This window comes from Chiroxiphia lanceolata, chromosome 6, assembly GCF_009829145.1.
Source record: "Chiroxiphia lanceolata isolate bChiLan1 chromosome 6, bChiLan1.pri, whole genome shotgun sequence".
In the NCBI taxonomy this organism is placed as follows: Eukaryota; Metazoa; Chordata; class Aves; order Passeriformes; family Pipridae; genus Chiroxiphia; species Chiroxiphia lanceolata.
In genome coordinates, this window is record NC_045642.1 from 7,121,739 (window position 1) to 7,147,017 (window position 25,279).

Sequence of the window (25,279 nt, forward strand, 5' to 3'; positions counted from 1 at the left end):
GCATAGAGTCAAGCTTTCACATAATAGGCTGGACTTATCTCACCAACAATCCAATCTAAGTACCAAGATCTAAAACTAGGTAGGAAAAAACCTGACATCTTTTCTAGGATGAGACTGACCAACAACTGTGAAAATATGCTGGCTGTTTTAATTAAATCAGCCCTCACAAAAAGTCCTCGATGGAACAGCTAAAACTGATGTCAACCAACACACTGGCTGAAAATGCAACCCATGAATTTCTAAGCATTTTAGCTCGCTGTGTCTGTAGAAACCTACACAATGAAACAATTAGAAACAAAAAAAAGCAGGCAAATAAAAGACAGAACATGCACAAAACCAGAATATGTTTCTAAAATAGTACGAAGGGCTGAAGTACAAGATCACTCAAAATCTTCCAGGTGGAAAGTACTCCACCATCAGTTCAAATGCCTTTTTTCTTTTATCCCCCCTCCAAAATGAAATTTTGGAGAAGTAGAAATAAAGGCAAAACACACGTGAGCAACACAGCAAGAGGAGAAGAAAATGTAACTGTTTTGCCTTTATGCAAAGAAAACATCAGACCACAGCACAGGGAGAAGCAAAGGCTGAGACCCTTAAATTCCTGTGATAAATCTGAAGCTTGTACATTAAAGCTCCCCTTTGTTGAAAACGCTGTTAGACGCAACAAAACAGAAATGTTAGGTGAGTGCAAGCTCTGCCTCTGACCTTTCCCTCTGTAACCGTCAGGCTTCATTAATTTTCACAAGGCCTGACAGCTCCAGCGTTAATACTCACACTTGCGGATCGAGCCACACAGCAGGTTCAGAGTCTGCTACCTTCTCCTCTGAAACTCATGCATTAGGATTTCTTCCATGCTGGCAATGGAAAACCAAGTCTGAGAAACATTAAACACAAAAAACTACGTTACAATAACGCCAAGGTCGAGCCATAAACCCATGAAAGCAAGGAAGGACTGAGTGAACGCCGCCTCGGTGCTGCAGGGAACGGGCTCCTCTCCCAGGGAGCTTGGGCACAGGTGCTGCTTCACCTGCACTGGGCACTTCAGAGAAGTCTGATGCTGCAGCATCAGTGGTACCCAACACCAAGGGTTTCCACTCGTTCTCTCTTCTGTAGGTAAATGTAGTAAATTTTGCACAACGCTGGCCCAAAACATCACCACGTGCAGCACGAACCACTCGGCTACGGGTCTGACTGAACATGGGTAACAATTCCTTGCTTTTATGTATTTATGTCTCAACCATAACATTATTCTAATGTAACTGTTTGTGATTAATATCCTTCTCCTGTCTGCTAAAAGGGAAAATGCAGCATGACATAAGTGACAAGCTTTTGTTTTGCTTCGGTGTTCCACGGCTTCCTTAAGGATTATTCTGACGTAACTTGTGCTGGGTTTTGATCTCCAGGTTGTTTTTTGAATTTCACCGGGCTACTGTTATTGAAACATTTTTTTTTCTTGAAACGTGGAAAGTTTCACTGAAGTTTTAACAATTAATACACGAGATTTCTTTGTTTTGAAACAGAATCTGAAGGTTTCGTTTAGTCTAACCTCAAAAACAAACCAAAAAAAAAGCCTCCAGATTTTGCAGCTCACAGCACTGCCAACTTTAGGTGTAAAAAGTCCCCCAAATTGACTTTAAAATTATGAAATCTGAAAGACAAGCAGCACAGATTGCTTGCTAGTCCCTGGAAAGGCTTTCTTTTCAGGCTTTTAATTACGAAACCTAAAAGATGAAGCTTTCAAGAGGAAAAAAAAAAGAAATCACCTAACCTAAAATCAAAAGAGCTGACAGCTGTGAAGTTTCCCTTTAAATTCAGCAAATTCTGAGAACCCCACCCTCCCTGGAATTTGCAATAGCCTTGTTTGTCCCCTTCATTTTTACAAGTGCATCTTGCACTAATGGTAGCTCCTGCTACTCTCCTCTCTCCCACAGCAAAGCCATACCTACAGGACTACCATGGCTGTGCTGGTGCTGTGAGCCCTTTCAAAGAGATCCTTTAAGGGAACTGGTGTTCACTTTAAAAAAAAATATGAGATTTTCAGGCAAGAACATCTTTTGTCTGGCAGAGCTGAAGGGTGTTCCTCTAAACCCCATATTTACATTTATAGAGACATTTGTATCTAACCCCCTGTAGTTTAGAATCTGTAGTGCACGTATACTGTAAATATAGAGAAATATGTTCTATTTTACCTAACAGAACTTTATCTTTTCTCTTGCAATCAAGATTTTAATGTGCCAGGGCTGAAAAGTTTTCCACCAATTTCAGCACACTGTGTGGTTTCAAATGGCTCCCAATCTTGAACTTCAGATACCAAGGCCAAGAACATAAACTCTGCCTCCACAGTGCCAGTGGGGCTAAGTCGAAATGTTCTCCTTGAACTTAATTTAGACTAAATTGAAAAGGAACATTTTTGGTTACTATTACATTAGGCTAAAATATAAAAATGAACCCTAATACTATCTAAATCTAATAAGAGAAAGCCATCTCCATTTCAGAATTTTCAAAGCATTCTCTATAAATGCATCACAGATCAATTTACATGGTACTTTTGCCAATAAGCAAAACAAAATCACAGGTTCCAATTGGCTTAACTCATATTGGAAAGCGCGAAAGCAAATGCTGGAAAATGCAATTACTGCAAACAAACTCCATTTCCTTCACTCAGGAGGGAATTTCAGGGAACATTTTATTGCCCTCAAATAATATTTCTAAAGGCATCAATACACAATTCTATTTTCTTTTCAGAGTCCCCCACACTATATAAACTAATCCTCCATAAAGGAATTCACCAGATTTTGAAATAATATATTGGTTGTTGATATTACCTTGGGCACACACATACTGTATCAGTTTAAATTATTTTTCTCCATGAATCTTAGGAATATAAAAACCAACAGCCACTGCCTGACACAGACAGATCTGGACCTACTTCCCATAACATAGCCTTTGTCTCTGTAATTTACAATTCCAATTAAGTCTTTTTTTCCCCCCTAAAATAAATGAATAAAAGCCATCAAAAAGGAGGTCATCTTGAGAAACAATTATACAGAAAGTAATTAAGCTAATCATAATTATCACAGACAATGTCTTGGTATTTTCATGTATTTTCACACAGCAAAAGGCCAGGGACTGCTAAGGACAAGATGTTTCAGGCAAAGCAAAATCTTTATTTACGAGAAAAAAATCTTGATATGAATTCTTCACTACTTACTGAAGGAAATAAGAAGTATTAATGAAGGACCCAGATCTAGATTCTGCCCCAAATTCTTCTACCTTATTAACAGAGACCTTTATATGAGCAGCAGACCTTCCTCTTCTGTCCACAGGACTGACAAACACACCTCTATCAGGATTCTTCCCACATCTATCCACCTATCTTAATATGAACAAATAAATACACCAGCCAGGAAAGACATATAATAATCACCAACACATTTTCCTGTTTCTCTCATCTTTGAACTTGTTCCCATTATTTGTTTTCTCATTTTTAAATGAAAGTCTCTGAGGCTTACAAATGCACAAAGCAGTAGGCACACATCTTCCTCTGTCTCACAACCCAGCAGAGCCCAGTCAGCATTTCTAAAAAAAAAATATCTGTCCAAATGTCTCCTTTTTTCTGTATCTCAGGAAGCAATTCAGAGCATTTCTGATGAACAAAAAAAAAAAAAAATCTCAAAATACCTAAACGAGAAACTTACAAAAACTATTTTCCTTCTATGATACATTATATTTTACATAAATGCTTGATTTTATACATCTAACTGAAAACCTTTTAAAACTATGACTTTTGAGTACACTGTTGGTAAACTACAAACCCTACTGAGGCTCATAATTAACCAACTATCAATACTAATGTAACATGGATAAATTTCCATAACAAGAGGGAAAATAAGCAGAGAGAGCAAGAATAATCACAAGGAAAAGAAACTGAAAGGAAAAAGAGAAATAAGATAAAATGCTTTTTAAATATCCCAAAGGTTTCAAAAGCATGAACTGCTGCCTAAAAGCAGGACTACAGCTTTTTAAGAACTTTGAGAATGTAACATTCTCCAGCGTGCTAAAGCAATTAGCTGCTTTTGAAATTTTACCTTGTGATCATGGTTTGTGCTTTTACTTGTAAACATTAAAGTATAAGAAGCAAGTTTGATATTCAAAGGTGTTTTTAAACATATTTTCAGGTGGCAATGCTGATGTTTGTTGGGAATTGTTTCTTCCTTTTCTAAGCTGGAAGAAGAGAAATCTAAAACCTGAACCAAACTCCACTTCCAGAGTCCAATATCCATTTGACAGTACTACATGATGTGTTTCAGAACCACCTCCATGGTTCTCTTCTGAAATGTTTATGGAGGATAAAACACAAAGAGAAAGTGCACAGAGGATGCAAACAGAGATTACAGTCTACTAAAATATTCAGGCAGGTCTTTCAGAACCTCCAGTATTATTTTCTGAATCCCATGTTTAAATTTACTGTTCTAAATAAAACTAAACATTCCATTATAGTCTTTCAAGATGAACTTGGATACCAAGAATCTCCTGAGCCCTGTAAGGAAATTCCTTTTAATAACTCAGCTCACAGAGAGGTTTCTTAGCTACTAAAAGAGACAACCAAATCACTCCAGCTGCATCATGTTATTACAAGGAACTGAATTCCTCTTGTGCAGGGTTTTCTCCTGGCCATCTAGAATTGCCTGAGCAGAAGGGCACACAGCCTCAGATACCTTCCTTGTGAGTTTTAAGCACATGTAGTAACCCCAAATATTAAAAAGGAGAGAGAGGAGGAAGCTTAAAGCCTGATCAAGGTTTAGAGTGATAACTATGGACACTGGTGCCAGTGATTTCTGAGTTCCATCTCACCCCTCCTACTGGTTCTTGCCACCTCCTCTCTTCTACTGGCTTTGCAGAATTTCAATTACCAAATTATTTATGTTACAGCACCCCAGGACTTCACAACAGACAGTTCAAGTTCAGACTGAGGCTTTTTAAAAATCCAAATCTTTGAATTTCAGTGGAGAAAAATATGTGCTGAAATACCTCCTAATTTGTCTGTAATTAAATGCTATCATTAATTGCTGGAGGAAGAATCTAGTGTGGTTTCTGCAGAGTGGGGTCTCTTGTTGACTTACCCATTTTAGGCATCATTTCTAGACTTTAAAACGTTTTAAAAATGGAATGAGAAACCTGCTGTAAAAAGGCATGATATGCAGACTTTAAGTTTCGCTGAATAAAGTGACAACTCCAGTTAATCAGAGCTGGTCATTAAGACAAAGCCTTCAGAGAACAGCTATTTCAGTCACTTAGACAAAGGTAACAATTTATTCCTTATTTATACTCCTTTCTGCTAAGGTTTTGCCCTCTCACCTCCCAGGCAAGCATCATTGTTTTTACAGCTGGCTTCACGGAAGCAGTTGTTTATGAATGGCTGTATTGCTTCCACTATAACTGCTATAACTGTACACAGTCTAGTAACTCACTCAAATGCCAGACCCGTTTTAGCATGGATAACCAGAGCTGTCAGTCACCAGAGTGGTGGCTCTTCCTTCTCCCTGTCCCAGTGCAGCCCAGATCAGCCAGTCTCACTCAGGCTGGAGTCCCACTCCAGCTAATGGCACAGGAATATAATTTACAACAAGACAGCAAATGGTGAGTGGCTTTCCCTGCAGTGCTGGTCTGTGAATTACTTCTCACAGGGGTTTTATGAGGGGATGTCAGTCCAGCACCTTTACTCTCAGGACCACAAGTATGGCTACAGCTGCATTATTTTATTCCCAGAGGCCACTGGAACCTGCAGGAGGGACAGAGGAGAACAGAAGGAATGAATTCCTTCCCCGCCACGCACAGGAGACATCTCCAGCACAAAACTGCAGCAAACTTCATGTCTGCCTTGCAGCTTTTCTGCTCATCTCTCAGCAGTGAAGGCAAATGCCAAATGCTGCTTAGGGAGCACGGAGCCTTCAGAGTAACGGATGGGGGAGAGCAGCTCAGGGAAAGGTGAGGACGTGCAGGTAATCTTTTATCATTTGCAGCTCTGTTTTAAACTAAAACTCTGCGTTGGCTGCTTACACCAAAAAAACATTTTAATGGCAACATTCAAGAGAGAAGGAGCTATTGCACTCTGATACCCGGCCCGGCCTGTAATATGAAAGCTTCTGGTTCATTAGAAAAGAGGTACATAATTCTGAGGTCTTTATGGTTCACTTACCAACAATTACAGGAAATTCAAAGTACAGAGTGTTCCTGAGCTCTCATTCCTTAATATTATTAACTTGAGAAGAAGTGAAACTCTGGAAAAAGCAGGTGAATCTCCACCACTTTACATCCCTGAGCTCTCATTTGTCTTCCTTTCCTTTGTAGTCTCCATCCCACCCCCAGTTTGATGTTATTTTGTTCTCCTGTGTGTTGGCTTTCCATCCTTTTGCCTCTCTCCTTGCACTGCTGTCCCCTGGTGTGTTGCTTTGTTCCTTCTCTACTAAACATACCATCAATAGCCAGTGAGGGTTTGGTGACTGTCACCTCACAGCTGGGGTGCAGGATGAGAAAAGAGACCAGAACAGCTCAGTGAAGTGAGGCATTGAAGTGACCTGAGCCTCAAAGCCATCTCAAGTCCTGAGAAACTCCGTTCCCAAAGCTGTGGAAGGGCCACCACAAACCAGCCCTCAGCCAAATGCTGAGACCAGCCTGGTGTCACAGGACAAGGCAGCAGAGTGGGCAGCCTCAGATGACAAAGCAGGACAAAGAAACCCAAAGTTCCTTTAGCTCTGGGAGAAGGGCTTCTCTTCTCCTTCTCCGCCCCGCCAGTGGTACCAGAGTGCCCACAAATACAACGCCCATCCTCCAAAATCAATACACTCCCTAAACACAGTCAGTAAAGATTCCAAGCTCTCCTATAACAGGCACAACGAGGGTGGATGGGAGAGGTGGATTTGCACAGGTCTTTCTTTCACAGCCCTTTTGTGCCCAGACACACCGTTCTGATAAAGAATTTGCCCAAGCTCAAATACTCAGCCTCAGCCCACTGCAACCAGAGGGTTAATTAACACGCTATGCAGGCTGGTTACAGCCAGCAATAAGCAGCCATTTATTTTTCTTTAACAAAAAAAAAAAAAGAAGTCAGTAATTCTTGGAACATTTATTAACCCCCTAGTATAGGCAATTACTGTAAGATAAAGGTCTGCCAGTCTTGCATTACTATAAATTGCTGCATGTTGCTTTTCTACAGCACAGTAATGTCCACAGCAGTGTGAATAAATGCTAACATTTGAGTTTTAAGCTTGATTCAACCCCCTTGATCAAACATTTTTAGCAGATCTTCACTCTCAGTGGCTGTTTGGCCACAAAAAAAATAACCATTTTATACAAGCCAAAAAAATGCAGGATGCTATTTCACTGATATACTGTTTTGTAGCTCAATTTAAGGTAATCTCACATATTTTCTAACATGCAGAAGCGAAAAAGAGATAGGGGGTGGGAGGTACAAAACCCAAAGATCATTCCTGCTGTCTACCAGATTTTGTAGTCACATACAACATAAAAAAAATAGCGACTATTAAAAAAAAAAAAAAAGAAAAAAAAAAAAAGAAAAAGGCTTTGTAATAGACAGAACACTGCCAACCAGCTTTAAATTGAATTACACAGCCTGCTAATCTTTATGATGAAATAAAATTTCTTCGAACACTACACATTATACTAAAATCTGCAGTGCTTTCTCCCCAGCCCCAAAGCTTTCTCTCAGCTCAAAGCAACTTCTCCACGCCACGGCCATTGTTCTTTCTAGGCAGGAATGTGATGCTCCTCTAGCAGGAAGACTTATTTTAATCAGATATTGTTAATAGGGTGCAAGTGGTGTGAAAATTTAGGAGAGAAGTATTTTTGCACTTGGTATTTTTGATGCAACATTAAATTTGTAAGTGACAAAATAAATTGATGGTGTACGAAGAGTCCATCCTTTGACTGCTTTCTGCTGAAATCATTCTCACTGTGATCCGTGGCTGTGGCAGCAATACTGGAGGAAGAATCTGATGACAATGTCTATAAAACTTTCTGTTTGAGTGGCATTAGCTGTTTCATGCCTGGTCAATACAACAACCATAAACCTCTTTTCTGTTTTAAACTGGATTTGAAGGAAAGGGGGAATTGAAAGGAAGGACTATTTTAGTTATTTTATAAATTTGGTTTGGTTATGATTTGTTATTAAAAACCTAGTCATCCCCTCCCCCTTCTAAGACAACATCAGCAGCCCAGGGAGGCAGATCCAAGAAGTGACCAAGCAATTACTGTGACTGAAAATCCATTCAAGAATTGTGCAACAATTTCCAGTGCTCACTGGCTCCTTTCTTTCATTGAAAATTACCAAATGAATATATTAGCTTTAAACATATGAAGAGCCACTCAATCCAGAACATTATTCTCTTGGAAAGCACATTTCACCTGAGCCAAGTTTTCTAATGGCTGTCAAATAACACCTTTATATTGGGTTTGACTGACCATGGCAGTTCGTAAAGAGAATTTTACACTTTATCTCTAGGAGTGAACACAGTTTAAAAAAATCTGTTTCTCTATATGCCATTAAGAGACAGCAAAAATAGATTTTTGTGAAATCTCTTCATGAAACATTGCCAGGAATAATAAGAGCAAAACAAGAAAACACTGATCAGATATGAATGAATTTACACTGCTCCTCAGGCATAAATTCCACTTTAGTCAGTGGAAATTTTACTACCTTGACACTCATTTTATCCAATTGCTTCTATTCTACCTTTTAAGTTATAGCATTCTGTTTTCCACAAAGCATTTAGTATCTGATCCAGAGCAGAGGATAAATATGAAGAAGCAGCTATAGTAACCACAGCACAAAAGGAGAATTTTGCACTTTTTTCCCACTTTTGTCATATTTCACTGTAGATTGCTAAATCAAGAAAAACTATTCAGCCTATTACCAAAAATCAACATGGTTGTGTTTTCCCACTATTTTATAAATATAATAAAATGTAACATTCAAATTATTTTTATATTCCTCTGAGAAGAAAAAATAAAATTAGTAATAACATATTTAAAAAGGTATATGCAAATAAAAGCTGAGCACTGATGATTAATTCAATGAAGCCATGTGGGAATTTAAAACTAAGTACAAATGGGAATTTAACCATGACATTAAACACAGGTCACGTTAGAACAAAAGCAAGGCAAATATTCTTAAATAAAATACTGCAATAAAACCTAAATAAAGCAGGAAGAAGTTTTTAAAGACTTTATGGTAAAGACAGAATGAGATAGTAAAATAGAGAAGTAAGTAAGTAAAAAACCCACAGAACCAAAACACTCTGAAGATTCCAGGTTTCATCTCATAAATCTGAGGGGGTTTTGAATGAAACTGCATCAACACATTCCAAATTCACAGTATTCAGCATCTAGAAATAATAAGCAAGTGGCCAACTTGGTCTGGATCTTGCAAATCACATGGTATCACAAGGATAGGACAATGCCAACTCCACCAACTGCCTTCAGCACACCCAGCTCAGCTCAACCTCTTATTCAAACATCTGCATCCCATTCCGGTGTCTAAAGCCCAAGGAAGCTCCTCCCCAGAGCCATCACACAAGTCACAGTTGTTTTCAAAATTAGACTAATAGATTTTTCGAGGAGTTGCCTCCCTCTCTCCCAGAACAGCTGTGCAAAACTCGTACATGCTCACAGGATTAAAGCTACCTCAGCGTTTTCTTTCACTTGCAATGAATGCAATTTTTTTTTTCAAGTGCTCAGAGTTTTGTTCATCAAAATGGTATTTTATGTTTAGTCAATTATTCGTCCTAGCTATAACAAGTAGAGCAATGTAGAGTTCAAAATATGCTCCAGATGGCAAAAACACAAATCAGAAATAAATCAATTTATAAAAATGGAAGAGATTTGTTTTTATTGCCATAATTTTACTTTAAAATATTCATAACCTTGCTTCTGGTTCTAAATTAGTCCAGAATACTTTGAGCTAATACCCCTCTGAATCTGGAGAAATTTAGAGCTTAGTAGTTTGTTTCTTTAATAAAAAACAAGTGTAAAGTCAGATGCCAAAATAATTCACATCAAAAATATATTTTTAAGGAGCAAAAGGCCTCAAGAACAAATACTTCATCACACTCAAACTGTTCTCAGTGTACATTAGCAAAAGGAACACACTTAGACAAAACCCTAAATGAAACATGCCTGGAGAGGAGATGAAGCCAGATAAAATGAGGGAATAACTAAGCCAGACCAGAGAGATGGAGAAAGGATAAAAGCGGAATGTGACCCTGCATTTTTAAACAGTGATAAGAAAAAAGCTTGATCTTACTATTGTACTAATTTTGTACAGCTCATTTTTTTTTCCTCAAATTAAATTACACTACCTTCAAGATCAAACACTATTCTGGCAGGTGTCTGGCTTAACAGTTGTGAGTAAATTTCAAATTTCTATGGCACTAATGCATAAATTCAAGTGTAGACTGGAACTAAGTGTCTGTCCATACTTCTGAGAGCAACACCTCATTTCCACTTGGTCATCTATTCCATGAAACAATCAGTAAGTCCAAGTTGATGCTGCTATTTTCCATAACTAACACTCACACAAAAATGAACTTTAAAATAATTGACAATAGTTTTCTGAGGACCACATCTATATATGCAGTGTGTAATAAGAAAACCTCCACATTAAAATTCTATAATCATTCTTTTCTTCTCACTTTAAGCAACATGATCGAGGAACTACAGTGCAGGAAAAAAAAGCTGAATTTTTTTTTAGCTCTGTCAACAATGTTTACACTAAAGACAAGCATATATTACAGGCAAAGAAATATTGTTCCAGTACAAACCCATACGTATTTGGCCACTAAACCATTCACAAAGTTTGTGGAGTCATTATCCCACAGAAATTAAAAGATATAGACATTAAAAGAAAAAAAACATGAAACAGTTAAGTTGCTAAATCCCAGAACAACTCAGGAAAAACCTAGCTAAATTCAACACTGCACAGAAAGTAACCAGCAGTAATTTCACCTCCTGAATTTATTTGTGTGTACAACTGCAGGATTTTCTCTAGTTTGTGCAGTAATATGCCTTGTAATAGAAGTCCTGCAGAACCCAAAAATTAACACATTAAGATATAACCTCTAAACAAAAAAGTACAAACCTGGCTGTTTGAGAAAAATTACTAAACTGGATGCAAATTATTCACACAAGTAAGGATATCCACAATCAGGCCCATACTAATTGAGCACAATAAACATATCGACACTCATTAAAGATCTATCTGCCAGAATTTATCTTGGCTTTCTCTCCAGTTCTTATGGGTTATTCAATCACTTCCCATCACCCAGGAAAGGAAATATTGCACTATGAAGACAAGAGCTATAATTGGATATTTCTGTATTTCATTTCACATGTATGACTGAACGAGAATGGATGGGGAAAATATGAACAGAGATAATAATAGTAAGTTGAAACATTTAGTAAGAAATTCACTGGGCACAGAACAACATCTCAACTCTTCCTCAGTAATAATGCTGTGTTTACTGCAAAATCAGTTACTATAAGAGATTTTTAATGAAAACAATTATAAATTTAAAATAACTGTGCTTAAAGCATTTAACAGTCCCTAAGGTCAAGTGATTACAGCAGTTACAAGACCCAAGGGACATGTTCACACCAAAACAAAGTGAATAAATTACTTCAGCCAGTGTATGTAATCAGTAAGTGACCACAGAGGTTATTCAATGTATAAGCCCAGATGACTTCCATGCAAAACCAATAATGAAAATGTAACAGCCAAAGGGAGAAAGCACACAAACTAGCAAAAGTTGCAGGAAGGACTGAGAACTAGGAAGAGTGGGAAAGAGAGCGTGGAAAGCACGTTCTGTGATTAGGCTGTGGAGACAAGGAAGAACGATGAGTGTTAATGGAATGGACAAACGAGATGCTGAACGCTTTTCCCAGGTGAGAGACCCAAATTGTTGCAAAGGGATGCAAGTCTCACAAAACATAAAACTGCAGGGCTGACAGGAGTGCTCTCAGCCCTGTATAGCTTTGGCATATGTAATGCCCAGTAAAGTACAAGCAAAGCAGGAGTTCAGAATTAATCTCAACTTTTCCCTTGGTTTTACTGCCAGAAAAACCATGGGCTTTGTCTTTGTGTCTTAGTTATTCCATTATACAGTCCTAGTGGAGATGAGCCCCTGTTTTTTAACCACAGAGTAGGTAAGATAAGCTGTAGAATGAATCCCAGCTTTGATCTCACTTCTCTCCCTCACGGCACAAATGATACAGATGCATTGTCTTCATCACAGCTTCACAACACAATTGCCAGTGGAGAAAACCATGCCCATGAAAGACAGGAAAACACTTTTCTATAAGGACAACATCGTATTTGATGGCAGTTCTCAGTATGTTGCTTTGGAATAAGGTTCCTACCAAGTGTGGTGAAAAAAACATGCCTCCCACCATACAGCAGAAGAAAAAGGAATCCCACTTTGTTCCTGCCTGCCACTGGAATGTATTTTTTCAACTATTGCATGTCATCACGTCACAACACTGAAGGGATTAAATCCTCACAATACACACAGTAAATAGTAAATGGTAAAACACAATTACCCATTTTGTAGGTAGGAGCCTGAAATAAAGTAGTAAAAGGATGTGCCTGACTTCAGTGTTTTGATTCCAGGTGAGGAGGGGACAGCACTGAAGCAAGTATTCACCAACGTGACAAGATTCCACATGGGAATCAATTTGCTGTCTCACCTTATGCCAGAAAACTGGTATTGTCATATAGAGGAAAATGCAAGTGGGCTCTGTGCACGTAAAACAAAAGGTTTTCTCTGTACCTGAAATATGAAAGCCTGAGCCCAAAGCCAGTAGGTCCTCCCACAGTCAAAGCTTCCAGTTCAATGAATCTGACTGCCAAAGCATGCAAAATCTGCTTCCTCAGATAAATCCTATACTGACTTCTACAACAACTATACATATATGCTAAGAAAGTCCCATGGTAAATTATTGAGGCTGGAACACAACTCATCCAAAGGGTTATAATTCTTCTGCTGCAAATGTTAAGCCAAGGACCTGTGTGATAAAATAACATCACCTTGAAACACCTGTCAAACACAAGGAATTCCAAGTGGCTGCCCATACTGTAAGATTCCCCACCAAAGGGTGAACCCCCCCCAGCAGATTATTTGATTTGGCTTTTCTGCAGCACTAAGTCAGTGCTTTCAAATGCCAAGCACTGGGCACAGGCTCTGGCTGTGTCAAAACAACATTTGTGAAATTACTCGGAGTCCAAAGAGGAATTCTGGTGGCCAGACACTGCTGTCAGCAGTGCACTCAGGGCAGCCTTTGGAGTCTCCAGAAGGCAATTCCTTTTCTGGAGCTGCTTGGTGTGCATAATAACAGAACCTTGTTGAACAGCAGGGCTGCCCAGCCCCTCTAGAGGACTGGAGCTGGGCAGGATCCCAATCCCAGGGAAGCTGTGCAGCCTCCCACTGCCTTTCCCTTGCTTATTCCTTACCTGCTTGCTCCTCCTCCTTCGCAACACTAACACTTAGACATTATCACAAAGAACACTCAAAAGCTGAGGAAGATGATTCCTACTGTCTCTTCCCTCATCCTATGATATATCTACCTGCTTCTCCTACTGCTTCTGACTTCCCATTCCCAGAAAAAGGATAGTTTTGAGCCTGTCAAATCTAGTACCGCTTTCTAGAAGTAAGAACAATAAAATTAAGTTGTGGTGATATGGCAGTATCAAGAGGCCCCAGCCCCACATGCACAGCAATAAAAGGAAGGAAAAACACTCTTTTAAAACTGGGCTGTGGAAATCAGAGGAGGTCAGGTAAAAAGAACAGTGTGGAGGAAATGCAAAGCAGGATGAAAAGACGGACAGTGGGAAGTTCTTCTATTTCCTTTTGTAAATCCAAAAGTTCTTTACATATCTCTTGAAGGGTCAGCCAAGGAACTCTAATAGAATGAAATGATGCTATTAAAGGCCTGTGGAGATGCAGCCATCACACAGCAGGCAAGGGAGTGCAGTGACGGAGGTAAAGCCTGGTCACAAAGCTACGCTTTGAAAGATTTTTATATAATGCTGTAAATTCATTCTAATGTTTCTTGAAGATCAGCTGCTTGAGTCACCTTCAACTCTGAGTGCTTCTAGTGCAAGAGGTGGCACGGCAGTACACAGCCAGCTACCAGTGGCATTTATAACAGGAGCATCCTGCACAAGCTCCCCTCCTTCATTTTGGTTTTCTGCTGTTGCAATTTAATTGCCCTCAACTCCAGCAGTATCGAGGCACTGCTGTCAAATACCGCAGAGTATGAAAGGTATTCTATCAAAGGGAGGCTGACTGCCCGTGGTCCAACTTAAAATGCCAGTATTCTAACTCAAAGGGGCAAGCACCTGAATACCACTCCAAAAAAACTCTCCTCTTCCAAACAGTATTATTGATTCTGTCATACTATATCCTGGGAAGAAGGACTTTCATCGTTTCCAATTATGTTGTAGCTTCCAGCGCTGCTTTAAGTTATGGTAAACCCAAAAATACAGTGAGCAACAGTTTTGGCTGTGGTTATAAAACCCCCCAGCATCAACTAATGGGACACTGTATGCATTCATATGAGGCGCCACCACCTCCTTGGCATGCTCATAGGGCTACACAGTTCTTGAATCTTTTCCCCCAAAATAATGCAAAAATACAGCAAAGCATCTAAATTTGTCTTAATTAACAGGAATTAGACCAAGGCTAGAAACAGCACATCACATGAGGACAAGTGCAGTAAGGGGGTGGTGGGGGGGAGATTTTCAAGTGCTCTAATTCAATTAGGAGGCAGTGACTGACACTTGGACAGGAGAGGTTAATTGGGGTCACCAAAACGCAGTAATTCCTTACCTAACCAGTCATTAAACTTCTTAACCTCTGAGGGCAGTCCCAGTTCGGTGAAATCGCCCGTGTGGAGAAGGATGTCCCCATAAGGCATCTGGATGCCATCTGTTCTGGAGTGCGTGTCTGAGACGCAGACAAATCGCGTGTGGCCCGCTGGTTTTGGAGTGTCATATGGGATAGGGTCGACCCTAAAGCAGACACATAAAGATCTCGTAACAGTTACAAGGTTAAAACCCCTCACATCTATTATTTCAGGTATCAGCACAGATCTCTCTCTGCAAAAGTGAGAACACACACACACACACACAGAGACACACACACACACATTTACACACACCGTGCTGCAAGGAAGGACTCTGCAACACAGCACTGCCCAAAAGTCCAGCAGGGACCACAGTGCTTCTTAAATACTCACCTGGGAAGGAAGGAAGGAATAGTAAAATATACACAAGGTATGGCCAGTTTCTGACACTAAAGTTAGTTTAAACATTGGAAAAAATGGATTTAAAGAGACTTTGAATTCAGATATATGTTTTCCATCATCTGCCTTATGCCATCAAATAACAGGTCTCACAGGTGGGCCGAGAACAGGCTCTCAATCGAGCTGGGCAGCTTAGCAGCTGATTTTGTTCAAGGGCACAGGCACTCCCACAGATTCCAGCACGAATATTTGTTTACACACAATCAGGTACATCCAGGAGTGCTTTGATGAAGCCTGGAAACTGCAGAACTGAGTCTAATGATAACTTCTTAAACTCACAGAAAATCCTGAGCTCATCTTCCCAGAATCTATAAAGTCAGGAACTGACGTGCAACCACTAAGCAACCACAGAAAAACCATTTTTTTCTATAGCCAACGATGTTAAAAATTTAATTCAGCTGGTTATTTGCAAGCTGCATTTGGTAATTTGATCTTATCAACTACATGTGAGCCTAGAAGTTTCGTCTTTTTTTATTTTATTGAGGCAGAACAGAAAAAAATAATAGGCACGAGAAATGCTTTATGCATACTTGGTGGTTAGAAGTTCTAATTTGTAGCAGAATAACTTAAATACAGAAGGCAACCCACTGCCTACTTCAGACTAGCAATTATTTCTCTGCAGAGTTACCGTAATTTGATTTGCTCAACACTTGAATAGCACAACATCTGGATTAGTGCCACAGAAAACGCCATCCCAATTCCACAAAGCTTCAACTCATTCCAATTGATGTGCCACTTTGATCATGGTTAGAGCTTAGCTTCAACTAGAAATTTTGAGGTATTTAGGAGTTATGTCAGAATAATAGTCCACTTACATCTCAAGCTATCAGAGCAGTGAAACCAAGCTCTAAGCACTTTAAAGCATCCAAATGGTGCTGTTCTAAGACTTACTGGGACAACAGACATTAAAAAATCAGTGACTGAAAGTAAAAAGAAAATTAAACAGGTTTTATTAGTTTTGCTCTCCACACTGAAAAGAAAAACAATTATCACACGTCACTGTGAATCTCTGTCTTAAATCCCCACAGTTGTATTGAGATGTATGATCAGCAACAGAAAAATAAAGCAAAAACCCTAAGAAAAATACAGGCTTTTGAAGTATTATTCTAGTTTACTGACCTGTAAACTAAATTAGTATTTAGTATTTACTATAAACTGAACTGTGTGAAAACTTCTACCTGTGTTTGCAACTTCAGCTCCCTACATAGGTGAGAAAAACCAGAAGTATATTCCAGTGTGCAATTCAGTTCCCTGCACTGGGGAGATTTAGAGTGGTTCCAGAAATCAAACTCCATGTGGGTATGTCCTGGTCTCCGATGGAAAAATGCCCCCATGAATGCACCTATTAGCAAGATTTTACCAAGTTAGAATCTAACTTGATTTTGTTAGAATTTATTCTAAAAAATTATATTTGTCAGAATATTAACAGCTAAAGTATTAGTGGGGGAAGGGCTATAGGGGAGATATTATTTGTTACGTTGCATTTTCCTAGGTACCACAGTTAGTATTTGTAAATAATTATATATTAATTATTCAGTAAATAATTAATTTCTAATCAATCTGTATTTACCATAAAAATACTACATCTGCTTGCTGTGGGCCACTGAATTAATTGCCAGAATTCAGGTTTTGATGAAGTTTACTTTAAAAAGAGATTCTGCTGCTGGTTGGACTGGATGGGAAGAGGTATTTCGGTAGACAAGTGGCTTTTTTGGGCTTGGTATTGTACCTCCTATTCCACCCAAGGCGCCAGGTACAATTATCTGAGCCTTGCAGCTGGTTACCACTGCAGAAACAACCAATGGTTTTTTTCTTCTCTGCAAGGGTCTGAAATTAATAAGGTTATTATTACAGAGAAAAATTCATTTACCCAATGAAATTGCCCTGCCAAGGTGAGCAGAACTGTAATTATAGGCCATAGTGCTTTTGTATTTGGTGCCTTCCTTCCAAATACTGAAGTTAAGCCCCAACTTTTTCAATCTTATGTCACACAGTAAACAGGAGGGTCTCCAAATCAACATTTACCCACTTCCAAGTGTGTTTATTCCAGGCAACACAAAAATATAAACACCAGCTTTCATCACCACCACATACACACCTTGTTCAGAGAAATCTCTGCTTGAGCTATGACCAGCACTGCCTGCCCCTGGGGAGTCCAATTTTGTTTGTACACAGCAGCTATGCTTTTGCTATCCTCTGCAGTTTGCTTCCAAGCCAGCCCTGTTTTGCTTGAGGCAATCCCTATTAGAGTATGACACCAAAATCTGGTTTCGGATTTTTCTATTCATGCAATGACTCACTTACAGAAAATTCTATAATCAAAATTCATTAAGTTCCTGACCCTTCTTTCTCTCCTTTACAAACACTGTGATGTTGCCAAGTAACCTTTTTTCCTATCTTAGCTTTCTTCTCTTATTCGGTAGCGCTTGCCTACTAAGTATTTGAGAGTGAGATACTGAGGGTTATTGTGTTCAGTCCCATCAATTTATCCTACTCAAAATAGTCCTTCAATAGAAACTTAATAAAAGTGGTGTTATTGCCAATCCTAAAGGCTTAAGTTTTCTTTTCATTCACAGCTACAGCATGGCAAACAGTAATACCAGAGTCTTCTTTTCTGCTGCATCACGAGGGGGTTGGCCTCTGAAGGCACAGCACTGCCTGTTCAGCTTTTGGTGACACCCTGCTCACTACCTGGGCTGTGAACTTCTGATCACCTCACAGCCCAGCAGTTGGAGGTTACAGACTGGCATTTCTAAAAGCTCTGTCATAGTTGTGCACCTGACCCTCACTGCAGTTCAACAGCAGATAAGACAATTATTTCAGCACTGCCCACCACCACTCTGCTCAATCAGAGCACATACCTAAGAAACTCAACTTCATTCTTTACCTTTGCTCCAAACACAGTCTATACAGCTAACTTTGACACTCTCCATCACCACCAACACTTTATTTTTTCAGTCTTCTTGGTGTGACAGACTGAAACGCTTTACAGATTATTTGATGACTGTATTTGGAAAAGCACACTCATGGAGACATGTTCATACATTAGGATTAATACAGTAATCAGAAAATAGAAAACAACCTAAAATAGCCAACTGTCAGAATGAATGAGGACTTTTTTTTTTTTGCTTTAAGCTAGTAAATTACTTTGAGCATCCAACTTCCTTTACAAACAGCTATTAATAGATATTTATCAGTCCTAAGATATGTTACACCTTAGAAAATTGGACGCTTGGCTGTTTTTAGAAAAGTTTATGTAAGACCCAGAAAGAAATCCCATAAGGCAGTTGAGCAATGACTGCTTTCCAAGATCGTGACAGTAATGTAAGATCTGTCACATTTAATGCATTTATGACAAGGGTTCAGGAAGCAGAAGGGACAATGTAACCTTCATACACTTCTATAAGAACCTTGTTTATCAGATAAATACTTGGCTTTACTAAACTCTCCTCACCACCAGTTGTTCTCATTTGGAGCAGGAGTCCCTCAGGTTACAAACCTCAGATTTGCAGTTCCTCACACGTTGCTGCAGCTGGACCAAATGACAGCACAGGCCAGGCTCTGATTTGGCTTGCTGGGATACCACCCCTCAGCACCTCCCTCCAAGCCCACAGTTGTCCTGGCACTTCCACCACAGCAGGGCCATGCAGGTGAGTGCCACCCTGCCCTGCCCTGCCAGCTGTGACACAGCAGCCCACACACTGGGACAAGCCCAAGGCACTGCTCCTGGGGACTGCACGGGCTTGGGGTTGTTGTACACTTTCCTCATCCATCAAACAGCAAGTTTCATCATGGTTTTATGCTTTAAAAGCGGAGATGAAATAAGCAAGAATGAGCGACACACGTTACCAAGGGGGTTTTAACAGCAAGGTAGTGGGGGCTAAGTTCAGAAACTCACAGAAGAGGAACACACTGGGCCTCTCACATGCACAGAGGCAAAGGACTTGATTTAGGATGTCATGCTGTGGGACAGACATGTCAGCTGTGTCTTTCAGCCCAAGCTTACACTGGTTACTCATAACGATATAAATCAGCAGCGTTGGAAGGCACCTCTGAGACAGAGAGGGCAGTGCAGCCCTCCTACAGACACAGCTGCAGGCCCAACTACACTGGGACCCTGTCTCAAAAAAATTAAGAAAGGACACAAGCACCATTTTTCTGAAAGAAATAAAGACTGATTGCAAATGATAATTCTGCATGGGTGAGTTTAAATGCTGAAAATAAGGGTCTCGGGTTGCATTAGCCGGTCCCTGGGAACGCCTGTGCTTGGAGAGCCAAGCCCAGAGCCTGTTTGCTTCCCTGCTCTCTCGGGTTTTGAGATATGCAGACTCCAAATCCCCTCTTAGAGTGTAATTCCCAAGAAACCAATTCATCCATGAAGATGGAATAAAAATCTTAAACATTAAGCCAGGAAAAATTTCCAGTACCTAACACTGATAAATCACTCCGATGAACGCAGTACCTATGCTGGATAAAACATTTACAGATGCTGAAAATCCCTCCTCTGTCCCCACCTCCTACAATTCACATAAGCCTTGTCCCTGCTTACAATCCACCACACTTCAGGCTGGCTCTGCTGGCATTGCTTCAGGTGAACAAGTCAGCAGGCAGCACAGAAAACCACGTCATTTTACCCTTTCCCAGGCTCACCAGATGCATGAATAGTCCTGTGACATACAAGCCCATGTCCCTCCTAGACTGTGTCACATCATATGCTGGGCCTTTTCAGCTCAATAATTACTCCACTGGGTATATCTGTGACTGAATTTGTGGGTTTGTTTTTTATGACATCTAAATTAGCATTCATTATACATCCATTTATGCACAGACTTCAAGTCTCTGTGCCACATAAAGTCCGTGTGTGTTGTTGCACTTCCTCTGTCTTGGGAGTCACTTGCAGACATTATCTAGGAACTACTCCATATTTAAAACATATCTATATAACTAGCTTTTAAAAACACACCTACTCATACTTGCTATGAGCAGTCATCATGGTATTTATTTACAGTCTAGCTTCCTCTTGTAAAATTTCATAATCTTCTTGCTACTTCTATTTTCAAAATTTGTAAACCCAATACTTCTTCAAAGAGCCAGTTAGAGCTTGGTATATTTATTTTAGGATTAAAATGTAAACATTTTCTGCAAAAACACTTTTAAAAGCTTGTTTCTAAATGCAGCTGTAGTTCCCCTTCCTCAGCTAAGGGAATGAAAGACAATTGTTTTGCAACCAGAAACCAAAAGCAATATATTTTCTACATCTTCAGGTTATTTTCTTTTTTTTTTTTTAATTCATACCTCTGTCTCTACACATGCTCCCTCTGGCATGGAAAGTTCATGAGAAAAGAATGGGAATTTCTGTGAAAACCCCTTGCTACAGTACTTACAGTATTTTTCCTGTATGCAAATCTCACAGCTTTGTTAAATTGTGATATTTGTTACTGCTCTTAAGAGCCAGTCCCAAGTCCTGGAATAGGGTGATCATGTGAAACCTGTGGCTTAATTATTTTTGTCAAAATATGTCAATAAGTCTCTCAGTTGAAGACAAATGCCTGAAATGCACCTGTATGCCCTGCAGCATCCAAGAAATGGAATGAAAGTAAAAGATGCGTAATGTTCCTATTTAAAAACAAATAAAACTCAGGACTATTAGGCCAACCTCATAACTTTAGAACCAGTTTTTAATGCCACAAACTAGAAGGACTGTATTGAAACTAAGCTATAAATGTGTCAACATTTTGAAGCAAAAATTTAAAATCTTAATTTAAAAATCTTCCAAACATTAACATAAATGTACTGTCATTTAAAATGTAGTGTCATTTAGGTTTATTAGAGCAGAATAATGGGACACATTACTGAAGACTTCATACAGCAGCAGATTAAAAACTGCAACTCCAGCACCATGTGTGGGGCAGAAAAGAGTGCCCTGTTCTTCTTTAGAACTTCCTCAAAATCATTTGAGCTGCTTCCGTGTCCCAAAGAGCAAGTTTCCTGTGCCTGTGTGCTCAGCATTGCACATCCCAGCTGCTCTGGACACAGTTCCCTAAATCTGGAAGGCATTTTGAAAGACCCAGACATTTTTCTTCTACTGAAGCACTCTTATTCCTTACAGTTATCACCATGACAGCACCCATCTCAACACCCAACACTTCAGCTCCCCTGTGTATCTCAGCTGCAGGGTAAATGCAGTCCTAAATGAGGCCCTACATGATGAGGGCCCAATCATATGAACCTTGTACCCTCCGATGAAAGGTGGACAGTCTGCAAATCCTTGTGCACCACAGAGATACCCCGTCAGAAAAACATATACATGCCCATACACAGAGCTGATTTTTTGACAAAGCACATGCTGAAGACACAAAGCCAAACACTAATTTCCTCTCGGTAAACACAATGAATGCCAAAATATAGCATTGCTTTAGCTGGCCACTGTCAGCCTTTAATTGTTTAAATCATACATATTAACGCTTTTGTTAACTTGACTCCATCTTCCAGTATGGCCAAACATCAAGATAACATCTGTTTTTGTCTCTGACTGAAAACAAAGTGATGCAAATACCTTTCAACACTCTCACTGGTAGGCTTTATATGTACAAGTACTGGTATCTAAGAATAGACTACCCCAAATTCGCTAGAAAGCCACACCTCTTCTGGAAACCTCCATGTGCATGTGTCACCCACCAAAACCTTAGAGGGTTCTGGAAACTGTAAAACAGAGGCCTGATATTTATTTCAGAAATGGCATTAATTGTGTCTCGGTGCAATGTGGGGAGAAAAAAAAAAAATAAATTACATTTACAAACCCACAGGAGGATTCAATGCACTGCTCAGCAGCTTACTGCTAACACTTCCAACAATTACAGCTGCAGGGAAATGATGGATCTTTTTATTACAGGTTCTGGAGCTGTTTTACTTCCAGTGAGATTTATGAGATTAAACAGCAAAGACCTACATTATCCACCGTCATCATCTGAGCAAACTTAAGAAAATTCGCTTTTATAAGGAATTTATAATAATACATCTTCTCAGCCCGATTTAAACCTCAACTAATTAGGAGTCCAAACTCTGTTAATCCCAGATTCTGGTCAGTAATAAAACCCAAAAGAGCTAAAATCCAGATTTTCTATGGCATTCTTTGGGGGCAAATAGTCAGCTGGTATTTTCTGAAGTACCTAACCTCCTCCTTTGATATTAATGGGAATTCAGAAACTGAATTGCTTGAGTGCTTTTGAAAATCCTGTTAATCATCCCTTTGCAGACAAAATTTCTTTTTAGTCAGCGAAATATCTTCTAAAATTTGCGTATCAGTGGCTTTCCAAAGGTGAGAGAAGGCAAACAGAACTGGAAAAAGTATCAATACCAGTATCAGCATCACCCTAAGGCACAGACAAAAGTTTCCTTTAAATAAAATAGTAAACTGCCATTTTTATGCTGGCATGGTTTCAATTTAAATTCATTAATAAGCACTTTTCTCACATTCTTTTGTTGTTGTTGTTGGGGAACTGCTATAAATTATATCTTCCCCCCACCCTGACAGAACTCATTTGCTGATAAAACTACACCTACTAGGAAGGGAAGTCAATAAGCTCTCTACACTGAAAGCAGACTTATTTCCCTACTATAAGCTCTACAAACACCAACTCATTAAATATACTCAAAAAGTACAATCTGTCATCCCAAATTTAGATCTAGTTTTAATTTAAGGACAACGAGGTTTGAAAAATACACATTTTGATATCTTGGGAAGAGTGAGGCTCAATTAACGTGTGGTATCCCTCCAATCATTTCAACTGCAGGAATCATAAAATAGGGTGGATTTATTTCTAGGATGGAAACCACAGAGAAGGCTTTAGCCCTTGCTTCAACAGTAAAACAGCTTTTCCCAAAATGTCATGCAAATTCATCCCTAAACAAACAGAAGTAGATCTCCAGGACACAATAAATTTCATTGTTTTTGTTCGACATGCCATCTTTGTCAGAAATTAGGACAATTCTGGTCAGAGGGACCAAAGGTCACAAGGTTCTGTCAAAAAAGAATTGTATAAGCGTGTTTTGCAGTATGTATTCCATTTTTTATGCTCATTTAAATTAAGAATCAAATCTGGAATGTCCTAAAATGTACAGAATTCATAAGCATAATTCATTACTTTTTCTTGGAGATGACAAATTCAGCAAGTAGACAATAACTCTTAAGTTATTGAGTATTATTAAGTAATAGGGAAACTGGGAAACTGGATCTGAAGATGAAATTTTGAGAACTGAATTTGCTATCAAATCTAAAATCTTGTCATGTTTCAGACACAAATATGCAGTGTTTAGATACCCACAGGATTAAGCACAGAGTGTTTGCAGAGAATCACTTGAGGTTGGTTCTGATTTTTTTTACCCCAATAGATATTTGGTCTAAATTATAGCAACTACTTGAAATTTCAGCTCTAGAAACACAAGTGCTCTTCTTTAAGCCACAAGTTAAGTACACAGTGCAAGTAAGAAGTTCTGCCCTTAGTCTTCTCAATCATTTTCCTTTGTGACCTGAAGGTATCACCCTCTCCAGGGATGAGATGCAATTCAATCTCCACACAAGCAAAGTGTTGGCCCTCTCCTAAACAGTCTCTCCCCTGCTCTGCCTTATGATTTGACTTCCACAGGGGTGATGGAACTGAGTCAAAAAAAAAACCAACCTGTTCAAAGGAAAGACAATTCATGCTAGGTGAACACTCCCAGTTCCCATTTTTAAGTTACTAGAGGCATTGAGTGCCATCCATCAGCACGCCTGTGAAGTTGTGACTGGTGTTAGTAGGAGATCGGGGAAAAAAACAGACTGGAACACGCAACTCGGAAAAGAGATTTGCTGGTATTCATGCAGCATGATACACTATTTTAAGAAAGTAAATTGGCAGACATCATATGTCATCTGCAAAATGAATCTGTGTATCTGAACCAGTACAAAAATCTGTCGCTGTTAGGAGGTACATTCTCTCCTGCATCTGAGCTCTAACAAACTTCTTGAAGATATTAGTCACAAAATGCTTCCCCATCAAAATCCGAGCATCTAACACTGCTTTACTACTAAATGAAACTCTTCATAATAGCCATGCTGTCTTAAAAGGCCTTCTGCCACTAAGTCTCATGTATATGAACTATTTCAGTCCTTGTCAAAGGTTTCTTTTCATTTGTCTACCTCCTAAGGTTTAAGAAGCTTTCTGCAGGGAAGAGGATAATACACAGACAGCAATTTAGCTCTCCTTCTAAAGTTAAGTCCTAGTTTTTAATAGGAATAGAGAAGAGATTATTAAACTAACTTCTACCAACACAAAAATACAGGTTCCTGCTCAGCATCCAGGTTACCAAAAGGTTCAGTTCTATATTAAAATGGTTAATTGGAATTAGGTAAACTCTCATGTTATATAGTTACACGGCTGGCTTAATATCTCTGTACTCCTAGAAATTCCATTGCCCCAAATTTTGACAGTAGTTACCTTAAGCTCAGCTCTAGATCTAGACTGGTGAGAGTTCGGAATCAGTCTCAGCGTGTATAGAAAAAATAAACAGTTACCTCATAAAATTTTCTTTGTTGTAAGAGGGGAAAACAAACAAACAAAAAAAGCAAACCAACAAAATAAAATCAGTAAAAAAACCTCAACAACCAAAAACCAATTTCTGCCCTTAGATATGCTCTCAACCTTTCACAGAAACTTTGCTGGAGACACAGAAACATAAAAGACAACTTTGGGCATAAAACTCTCCTGGAGAGAATTTAGCACTTTAATCGTTCTATCCTTTATCTTTCTAGTGCAATTGTCTTCATTGCAGCTAACAGGGTCTCCCTGACACACGCAGCTAACATAAAATCCAGTCACAGACAGAACTGGATTCAATCAGCAAACTGCTGCAATTCCTTGGTGAC

At 39.3% G+C, this 25,279-nt stretch overlaps 1 protein-coding gene across 4 annotated transcripts in view; it reads right to left on the bottom strand.

Moving 5' to 3' along the window:
* The window catches only part of MPPED2 (metallophosphoesterase domain containing 2), a 114,518-nt gene that overhangs the window by 52,997 nt on the left and 36,242 nt on the right, over nt 1-25,279 (bottom strand). For all 4 annotated transcript variants that reach the window (XM_032691163.1, XM_032691162.1, XM_032691164.1 and 1 more), the window contains one exon: nt 14,901-15,082. In XM_032691163.1, coding sequence (XP_032547054.1) covers nt 14,901-15,082 — 182 coding nt within the window. The remainder of the gene's footprint in view (nt 1-14,900; nt 15,083-25,279) is intronic.